The sequence below is a fragment of the Juglans regia genome, chromosome 4 (genome assembly GCF_001411555.2).
Source record: "Juglans regia cultivar Chandler chromosome 4, Walnut 2.0, whole genome shotgun sequence".
In the NCBI taxonomy this organism is placed as follows: Eukaryota; Viridiplantae; Streptophyta; class Magnoliopsida; order Fagales; family Juglandaceae; genus Juglans; species Juglans regia.
Genome location: NC_049904.1, coordinates 32,643,379 through 32,654,770, shown reverse-complemented (window position 1 = coordinate 32,654,770; position 11,392 = coordinate 32,643,379). Strand labels below are relative to the sequence as shown.

General features: G+C 32.6%; 1 protein-coding gene across 1 annotated transcript; it reads left to right on the top strand.

Annotated features, from left to right (window-relative positions):
* Window positions 1-1,276: 1,276 nt before the first annotated feature.
* LOC118348234 lies at window positions 1,277-10,446 on the top strand. Its single transcript, XM_035689297.1, has 3 exons — window positions 1,277-4,147; window positions 4,997-5,267; window positions 10,340-10,446. The coding sequence occupies exons 1-3, from the start codon at window positions 1,277-1,279 to the stop codon at window positions 10,444-10,446; spliced, it is 3,249 nt and encodes a 1,082-aa protein (XP_035545190.1).
* The last annotated feature ends 946 nt before the right edge of the window (window positions 10,447-11,392 follow it).

Genomic DNA, 11,392 nt, shown 5'->3' with positions numbered 1-11,392 from the left:
ATCTCTATTTCGGGGTAAGAAAGATGTATAAAATTAAATCGTATTTCTTTTCCTTTCTTATATACAACTTCATTCAATGATACCACCATTTGAAACTATAGCAACTTTAAACATTTACCTCACTTTTATGATTCATCTTTCTTCCATAGGAAATCAACATCAACAATCAGCTGGTCATAGGAAAATATTACAAACAATGCCATTTGAGGCAACTCTCTTACCATCAGTACCATTCTGTAAATTTTGTGAAGCAAAAAGATTTCAACATGAAACAAAAGGTTTTTGTTGTGCCGATGGAACAATCTCTTTAACTACAAATGATGTTCCAGAACAACTTTACCATTTGTTTACTTCCAACACAGTTGAATCAACCAACTTTCTTACGTATGTTCGCACATACAATAACAAATTTGCTTTCACATCATTTGGAGTTAAATTTGATAGAGATTTGTGTAGAAGGAACAAAGGTATTTACACATTTCGAGCTCAAGGTCAAATCTATCATTATATTAATGATTTGATTCCTTTGGATGGACATCCTTCATATCTACAATTATATTTTTATGATACCGAACATGAATTGGACAATCGTGTTTATGACATTGGAAGATTGGATTCATCAACTGTTGCTCAACTTATGGATATTCTTCATGTTAATCCATACTCAACATTCTTTCGAACTCTTGGAGATCTGCCCAATTTGGAAAATCACAAAATTCATATCAGATCAGATGTGGGTTTGGATCAGCGTGTTTTTAACACTCCGTCAGCTTCTCAAGTAGCAGTTATTTGGATTGAAGATGATGATTCAGAACATTTGAGAGGACGAAATATTGTGGTATTCAATCATGCAGGTGGAAGTCATATAGTCCAATACTATTTTGGCTGTTATGATCCACTGCAGTATCCATTGTTATTTCCTTTTGGTGATACTGGTTGGCACCAAGGAATATTAAGAATAAAGAAAGGTGATAGACTACCACAACAAGTAACAAGAGCATCAGTCGACCCTCAACAATCAGTATCAGCAGAACAACTGCTTATAAAGGAACAAGAAGGTTAAAATAATAATTCTTCTTTTAACTTTTAATTGTTCTAATATAACAATGTTACATTTCTAATTTATTAAATTTATTATCTTACAGTGCTGAAAAAAAACAGAAAACAACAGGTTGTCTCATGTCGCGAGTACTATTGCTACAAACTTCAAATTAGGAAAAATACAAAATCTATTTTACTATTCTCGGGCCGTTTACTGCAGCAGTTTGTTGTTGATATGTACGTAAAAATTGAGACGTCAAGATTGGATTATTTTCGTAATAAGCAACAAGAGATTCGATCTGAAGTATATCAAGGAATAGTTGACAGTCTATCAATTGGACAAAGCAATGCTTCTAAAGTTGGTAAACGCATCATTCTGCCTTCTTCTTTTATTGGAGGTCCAAGAGATATGCGTAAGAGATATATGGAAGCAATGGCTTTAGTCCAACGCTTTGGAAAACCGGACATCTTTTTAACCATGACATGCAACCCAAGTTGGAAAGAAATCTTAGATGAATTGGGTCCACAAGAAGAAGCACAAAATCGTCCTGATTTGATTGCACGTATCTTTAGAGCAAAATTAGAAGAACTGAAGGATGAATTATTCAAACGGGAGATATTTGGGAAAGTTTCAGCATACGTATACGTCATTGAACATCAAAAAAGAGGACTACCACATGCACATTTCTTGATCATACTACAAAGAGATTGGAAAATCTATACTCCAGAATCTTTTGATGAAATTGTATCAACAGAAATACCTGACAGAGAAAGAAATCTACATTTACACAAGACAGTAAAAAGACATATGATGCATGGCCCCTGTGGAGTACTGAATCCGAACAATGTGTGTATGAAAGCAAATGGCAGTTGTAAAAACCACTTTCCAAAAGGTTTTGTACCTAACACAACCGTTGGAATCGATTGTTTCCCACAGTACAAACATTGTGATAATGGAATGACTGTCAAAGTCAGAGGTAAAGATTTAGATAACCGTTGGGTTGTTCCACATAATCCATATCTCCTCGCAAAATTTGATTGTCACTTGAATGTAGAAATTTGCTCAACAATCAAAGCAGTCAAATACCTTTATAAGTACATTTATAAAGGTCATGATCGTGTTGCTTTCAACTTGATTCCTGGACAAAACATCCAAGATATAGATGAAATCCAACAATTTCAATCAGCCAGATGGATCGCTCCACCAGAGGCTATGTGGAGAATATACGGTTTTATTCTTAATGAAATGCATCCATCAGTTTACAGTTTACATCTACATCTTGAAGATCAACATCTGGTAGCTTTTCATGCACATGACAACCTTAACAATATTCTGAGATCTGATTTTACGGCAAAATCAATGTTGACTGAATTCTTTTCAACAAATCAAACTAATGAAAATGCACGAAAACTACTGTACAAAGAATTTCCTGAAGCTTTTGTTTGGAACCAACAACACAAAATATGGACTCCAAGAAAGAAGAAAACTGTTATAGGCCGCATTGTTACAGCAAGTCCATTCGAAGGTGAAAGGTATTACTTACGGATATTGTTAAATCATATAAGAGGCCCTTTATCATTTGACCACATCAAAACAGTTGGCAATGTCACTGCACCAACCTTTCGTGAAGCAGCTACATTACATGGTTTGTTACAAAGAGATACCAGTTTGCAAGATTGTATGCAAGAGGCTTCCTTATACCAAATACCACACAGTTTAAGACGGCTATTTGCAACAATTTTAGTATACTGTAATCCAACAAATCCTAGAGAACTTTGGGAATATTTTGAACAAGATATGTCAAGTGATTTCCAAACAAGTGTTGCAACATCAGCAGATATTAGGACAAAAGTCTTACGAAGCATCTCTTCTACACTTGAATCGATGGGAAAAGACATAAACATGTTTCATTTAATAGAACATGATGTCTCTTTTGATCAGAACGAAACTGAAGCTAGAGAAATAAATGATGAATTTGCAGTTTCAATACCAGAAGAAGATCTTATGGCTTCGATGAGTCTTAATTCTGAACAACAACACGCATATGAATCAATTTTGCAGAAAGTCCTTCTAAATGAATCTGCTGCATTTTTTATTGATGGTCCGGGCGGAACAGGGAAAACATTCTTATATAAAGCACTTCTCGCTACAGTAAGATCAAGAAACTTAATTGCTCTTGCAACTGCATCGTCTGGTGTTGCTGCATCTATTTTACCTGGAGGTCGAACAGCCCATTCACGCTTCAAAATTCCATTAGATCTTGACAAAAATAGTACTTGTTGTGTAAGCAAACAAAGTGCTCTTGCCAAATTGTTACGTCTTGCAAAGCTAATCATATGGGATGAAGCACCTATGTCTAGAAAAGAATGTATGCAAGCATTGGATAAAATGTTACGAGACATAACTGATTCAAGATTACCATTTGGTGGAAAAATTATCGTATTCGGTGGAGATTTTCGTCAAGTCTTACCTGTGATTCGGAAAGGCACAAGACAAGAAGAAGTTAATGCCAGTTTAGCATCGTCATATTTGTGGTCTACTTTAACTAAGATTAGGTTGAGTGAGAATATGCGAGCAAGATTCGATCCAAACTTCTCAAATTATTTACTTCAGGTCGGAAATGGAACAACACCAATCACAATTGAGAATAAGATCAAAATTCCCAATGAAATGCTCATTCCTTACAGAAATGATGTGGAGTCTTTAGATGATCTGATCGATGCAGTCTTCCAAGATATTGGCAGCTATTCAGAAAATTTATCCGAAATGACAAATCGAGCTATCTTGACACCAAAGAACAACTCTGTCGATGAGATAAATACAATACTTATTCAAAGATTTCCTGGTACAGTTACACAATACTATAGCTTCGATGAAACGATTGATACATCAGAACAAGGAATCATGGAGGATTTTTTAAATACATTGACACCAAATGGACTTCCACCTCATGAGCTGTTATTAAAAAAAAATTGTCCCATCATGTTACTCAGAAATGTCAATCCTTCAGAAGGTTTATGCAATGGAACACGTCTTATTTGTCGCAACTTTGAACGAAATATCATTGATGCTGAAATTGCAGTTGGTCACCACACCGGAAAAAGAGTTTTCATACCAAGAATTCCTTTCTTGCCAAATGCAGATGACAATAGTGGTTTTCCATTCAAAAGAACACAATTTCCTATCAGATTAAGTTTTGCAATGACAATAAATAAAGCACAAGGACAGACATTAGATTTTGTTGGTGTATACTTGCCTCAACCTGTATTTTGTCATGGCCAACTCTATGTAGCACTATCAAGAGCCAAGACTTCTGCTTCAGTAAAAGTTCTTATAAGACCAGTATCAACTCAAGATTGTGAAGAAGCTGAAACAAATAATATTGTTTATAAAGAATTACTAACACTAGCATATCCATCATAAACTTCTGTAAGTAATCAAATTTCAATATATACCTCTCAATTAAATACAATTTGTTTTTCCATTATGTAATTTTCAGAACTTCCTGTTTTTCTATTATTGAAATTGTCTTATTTAAATTCAATTGTTTAAACTAATATTTTTTTTCTCTTCATTTATAAGTAGGCTTCAACATGCGGACTATCTATACCTCAATCAAAGACATTACTCCAAGTACAAAAAATTGGAGCATCAAGATGATTGTGTCAGACAAATCTCCCAAACGTACTGCACAACATTCACCGACAAAATATCAAAATCTGACATTGATAGACCCTGAGGTAACACATTGATATCATTATCATTCTTGCAAAAATATACTTAATATTTATATTATATTCCTTCACATGATATATCCAAAATAAATATGTTTTCCCTTTACAGCATAGATTCATTCTAACTATATTCTCAGATTAAATCTTATATATATTTAATAAATACTATTTTACAATCAATAGAATAGAAATAACTATTCATTTATACAATATTATGCAGGGCAACCGACTACAAGCAACAATTTTCGGCAAAGATATAGACCTACGTAATGACATGTTGCACATCTTCCGGTCTTACTACATCAATAATGCTTATGTTAAGCCTTTAGATCCCAGGCATAGAATTGAAGCGCATGAATACCAGTGGATCTTAAATTCAAGAACAATCATCGAAAACATTCAAGATAATGAAGTGGAATTACAACCACCAGAATATGATATTATCCCATTCACCAATCTGCATGAGTACAAAGACACTGGAACTGAAATAGGTAAATATCACATCGATATATTTAACGTACATCTTGATACTCTTATTCAGTTTTCACAATTTTTTTTTTTAACATAATTGAACAGCTATTCTGGCGATCGCAATATACATGAAACCTCCTAGAGAAATTACCTCAAAACATGGGCCAACAAAAATTCAAGAAATATATGTTATCGACCAGAGGTAAAAAAGATTTCTCAACTATATATGTGATATTAATAAATTCTTTAATTAACTTATTTTCAATACTATTTCATCATACTACACTTTTAAATATTTTCTCCTAAAATTTACAGCCTAATGCCCATATGGTTGACTATGTGGAGTCGATTTGTGGATGGTGAATGCCGAACAATCTCTGATATTATTGAAGCTAAGCCAACTCTACTCGCAACACGTATAAAAGTTGGTTCATACAATGGTATATCACACAACTTATAGTATCAACATTTATTAAAAATAGAATGTTATTATCTACTAACAAATATCTTTTCTTTATAATATAGGTCTCTCTCTTTCGTCTCAACCAACAAGTGTATTTACCTTAAATCCTGTCATCCCTGCTGCAACTCCATTATGTCAATGGTAATTCTTTCTTACTTTATTATATACATATACAATTTGTACCTACTATATCTTTTCCTCCATTATTTCTCTCATTCATTTTAAATTATTCTAAAAATATTTAGGACAATGCTAAACCATGCACTGCTTGAAGAAATCGTCGAAAAAAATCTACATCACACAACGGCATCAGCATCAGCATCGACATCAAATGTTGACATGAAAGACATAATTAAGCTTGATGATCTTGCTGGTTTTCTTAAATCATTACAGCCGATGACGGTACATTTCTAACTTTATCTTAAGACTACATATTATTTACAACCACTAAAAATATATATCTGTTGCAAAATTAATACAGAAAGCAAAATTTTGGATTAAAGCAACTATTTGTGTGGTTGATCTCCATCAAATATTCTTCTACATGTCCTGCATTGGATGTAAAAAGGGGACTGGATATGAACAAAATGAAAAATTTCAATGTTATCATTGCAAATACATGAGTAATGCACAACCACGGTATACATCTTATATTCATATTTTACGTCGTAAATGTTCCTTTAATCAATTTTATATTATATTTAAATTATTGCTTAATCATTCAGACTAAAAAATATAGTTTGTTTATATAGCTGTCGAGCTTACATCGAAGTTGACGATGGTAATGGACGACTAGGAGCTGTCATGTTCGGTAAAATCGCAGAAGAAGCTCTAGGTTGCACAGCAATCGAACTAATGGAACATACAGGAGAGGTAACCAACTTATTCAAATTCCAATTTATATTTTAAAAACATTTATTTTTAGATATTCAAATAGGAAGTTATTAAAAATATATTTTACATTAAATTTATTCACCATACAGGAACATTTACCGTATATCCAAAATATTGCAAAATTATGTTCAACAAAAAAATGGATCATACAATTGGGTGCAGATTTAGATCAACTCCAAAAACAACGTCACAAAAACTTTAACGTTCTCTCCATAAATGTTGCGAATGAGGAGAACAATGCTGTGAATGAGGAGAACACACCACTTTGAATCCATTATGTAATATTCAGTTGTTTCAAACTTTACTTTTAGTACAAAAAAAAACAATTATGTAATATTTAGTCGTTTCAGACTTTACTTTATGTAATATTTAGTTGTTTCAGACTTTACTTTTAGTACCAAAAAAACAATTATGTAATATTCACTTTCCTAACTTGCTTAAACATATAGTCTGTCTAAATCTATTATCAGAGACTTTAAACAATTATAATTTGCTTAAACAATTAATTATGTTATCTTCATAGACCTTATCATTAATTTCTCTTCTTCTATACTAGATGTTTATATTTTAGAATAATCTAACACAGGGCAAACGTGTATCGCACGTAGATCCACTGCTAGTATATATATATATCTAACATTTTTCGGACCAAAAAGGCGCAGAAGTGACAAAATAAGAGGGAAGCCAAGCTGCCTACCAACAAAAAACATAAAGAGGAAAGCCAAGCTCCACCTTTTCCTTAGAAATCAACACTTTCTATGTCAAAATCTAACGAAACATGACCGCCCTTTTCCTTTATCGTCTAACGTGTGGCCAACATGTGAGCTGAGGTGGTCGGTGCTTAGACTGGACTCATACTCCTTTGACGACTTCCGCGACAAATTCAAAAGCATTTCAATCTTTTTGTGTTTTCAGAAATTATATATATGTGTAGCATATAGAGTTTTTATTTTATGGACTTTTGCAATAATTTTATTTGCTAGTCTAGTTTAAGATATGGAAAACACTATAGACACAAAAGAATCTCACACACTGACATGGCACGTGCCACATTTCCTCCTTTTTTTTTTTTCTCCACCCGTGCGATTCCCCTCCCCTCCTCCCCCTTTCCCTCTCTGTCTCTGCCCGTCTCCACCATTACCATCACCGCCATGGTGGTCGGGGACCATCTCAAGGCCGACAGAATCTACTGACGGTTCAAGCGGCACCGTCCGACGGGAGAATGGGAGCTCCCGTGCACAGCAACTCAGGGGAAGAGGGGTGGGGAGATGCACGGGAAGGAAATGACAGAAAAAAAAAGAGAGTAGGAAGACGTGACACATTGTGTCACATAGTGTGAGATTCTTTTATATCTGTAGCAACCCTCTTAAGATATAATTGCATATACTGGAACATTATCGCAATCCATATCTTTAATAACAGATTATGGGACACTTATATATATAGAACGGGTCATTAACGAAGAACCACCTCCACATCTCTTTGCGTAGAGATAATAGATTATATATATACTAAGGTACAAAATTTAAGAATTTTGAATGTAAGTTTATTTAGATATTAAGAGTATATCAAATTATTTATAAATAGTAATGAAGTAATTTATGAATAGTAATAAAATAATAATAAATAATAATAAATTGTTTGTAAATAATAGTAAATTAAAATAGTTTAAAATAGTCTAAGCTCCCAAACACACCTTAGCTAGGTACGTTTGAATGTTAAGAGTATATCATATTATATGTAAATAATTTATAAATAATAATAAAATAATTTAAAATAATCATAGCATACAAACACATCCTTGAAGTAGTCTTAAATAACGTTGCAAATACCGTGTGCACTGGAACAATGGTAGAATCCAAGTCAAACTTTCTAGGCTATCACGAGATTCGCTTATATACGTACGTAAGTGATAGTAATGATAGACATATAATACTATTTACAATATTATTCACAATATATCATATAAAATAAGAATATTTTTATAAAATAGTGTTACTTTTATACGATATTTTATAATAATATTTTTTATTTTAAAACATAATTGTGAAAAATATTATATGTTTATCATTTTTTATAGACCAAAACTACTGCATAAATAAATGTTAGTATGTGATAATTTAATAGTATTGTATGGCCAAAAAGAGAGGCAGGCAGGAAGGGAAAGAAAGAAAAAATAGTTAGTCCAAGAAAATATATATAGATATTTATATAAAAGTTTAGTCATACTTTGGATTTTAATTTATTTTTTCTGATTTTTTAGAATATTATAGTGCTCACCAACTTCGTCCAAACTTAACGAGGAAGAAATGATATTTTCAAGGGTCTTATACCAGGAGTACTTGTTCACACTTCACATCCCATACATTTTCCAAAGTTTCCAGGACTTCTGAAGGGTACGTTTGGATCCTAAACTCATCTCAACTCATCTTATCTAATCATTACAACTTTTTCAAATTCCAACACAAAATATAATAAACAATTCAACTTTTTCAAATCTTAAAATAATAATAATATTAAAAAATAATAGTCTAATAATATTTTATTCAATTTTCAACTCACATCTCAACTCAACTTAACTCAATTCAACATCCAAACGCAACCGAAATCTTCCAGTCCAAAACCTATCTATAAGGAAAAATGATTTTGGATATGCATAATTTAATATAGTCTAATTTAAAATTATATTATATAAGTATGTAAATATATATACAGATACATAATCTAATACTAATGTGCTTATAAGATCTTAAAATATGTAAATCTTACTTATTTTCTTAAAAACAATTAGTAAAATTTTGAGATTCATATAAAAAAATTATTTTTTATTTTTATTTTTATTTTTATAATTTTAAAAATAATATACGAGATTTATAGACTTTATAAAACGTCTATATCTAACATTACTCATTTATCTATTATATATATATATATATATATGATATGACTCACTCTCCATTTTACAGTCAAAACTACGTAAATTGCCCAGCAAGCACTCTAAAAGGCATGTTAAGGACCAGCAAATTATAATAAAGTCTTTGTGGTACCTTCTGCAAGTTTTCTTGAGTGGTTTTTCCTTCTAGCGTGAAAGAATGATTCTCAATGTGGTTTTTTCCACATTGACCTGGTCACTAATTTCGTTAATCTTAACGTCAATGGCTAAAATAAATCGATGTGGACCATGCACGCATGGAATGTAGTTCAGTCGACCGACAGGATTTCGAACTTCAGTTCATGGCATTAACAACAAGTCGAAGATAATCTGGCGTGCGCTCACACCAAGTACTGTTTGCCGCAGAAGATAGGTAAAGAAATATTGTCTAGCGAGTAATTCTACTCTTAGTCCCTTATTTCTCCAACACCACACACCCGGGTGTGGTGGATTTCTTTTAATTATTTTTTCAAAACGTGTGTTTTACTTGTTGAAACCCCCCTGCGTTTTACCCTCCCTCCCAAAAAAAAAAAAAAAATCCCGAATATCCCAAGCAGGTGACCCATTCAAATTTTTTCCCTTCCCCTACAGAACCTTTCACCCGCATTGTTCACAGACGACTCTGAGGTTTTCTCTCACATTGTCCTTTTTTTCTCCTTTATTTTTTTTCCCCTCTTCTTCTTCTGCAGCAAATTAGCTTGTAATTTGGATGAACAATTTTAGTAATCCACAAACATCCGTAATTTTCATAACAACAGAGTACTTGAATTGTAATTGGATTGACATTAACTGCTACATTTCAGAAGGAGTCTTGGAAAACTATCTTGCTAAAGCTTACCAAAGCCTTGGTGTAGTGTACGGGGACTTGAGCATTTCCCCTTTAAATGTCTACAAAAGCACGTTTGCATAAGATATTCAAGAAAACCCAAAGATATAGATTTGTATGGTGCAAGAGAGAAACAGAGAGAACCTCGTAGTCGTCTGTGAATGATGCGGGTGAAAGGTTCTGCTGGGTAGGAGAAAAAATTTGAATGGGTCACCTGGGATGATTCGGAATTTTGGGGGGGCTGTGTAAAACGCAGGGAGTTTCAACAAGTAAAACGCACGTTTTGAAAAAATAATTAAAAGAAATCCACCTCACTCGGTTGTGTGGTATTGGAGACATAAGGGCCTAAGAATAGAATTACTCTTGGAGCATTGCTACTCATAAGCCCATACACCATACACCATAATTTTTTTTATTTTTTTTTTATTTTTTTAAAGTTTTTTTTGATTTTATTATTCTTAAAATAATTGAATTATTTTACTCATAATTCATATACTATACATTTGATAAGAAAATAAAATTATAAAAATGATGGTGTGTGGTGTATGAGGCTTAGGAATAGAATTTTTCTTACTCTTGTCTAGCCATTGATAGGCGTCGTATGTACGAGTTATGTTATTTGTAAGAATAATGATATATATACAATCCTCAACTCTATAAGCTTCTTACAGATATTTTATAAAACAAAATACATGTCACTGTAAAAAAAAAAAAAAGTGAAAAATTCACTTTTTCTTAATGGGATTCAATTTATTTATTTTTTATAAAAGATTCGAGCAGATCTTGTGCATTTAAAACTTATTCCTAACATTATTTCTTATTATTATTATTATTATTATTATTATTTTATGTCAGAAAACCTCTTCAAGACAGGGCCTTTTGGATCCACTCCTGTAGAATAAACTCCTGTCCTGTGCACTGCACCCTCAGAAATTTCTCTACACAAAATTGGTTAAATCGTTGACTTTTCATCAATGGGTGTGTCCCCAAAGAATTGTTTGTACCCATGAAGTATTGAACCTTGAACCTT

What these genes read in the sequence shown, in the direction of transcription:
- LOC118348234 (XM_035689297.1), top strand. Translation starts at nt 1,277, where the DNA reads ATGTACGTAAAAATTGAGACGTCAAGATTGGATTATTTTCGTAATAAG. An exon ending in GTCACCACACCGGAAAAAGA is followed by an intron (nt 4,148 to 4,996) that starts GTTTTCATACCA and finishes AATATTATGCAG; the next exon opens with GGCAACCGACTACAAGCAAC. An exon ending in AGACACTGGAACTGAAATAG is followed by an intron (nt 5,268 to 10,339) that starts GTAAATATCACA and finishes GCTACATTTCAG; the next exon opens with AAGGAGTCTTGGAAAACTAT.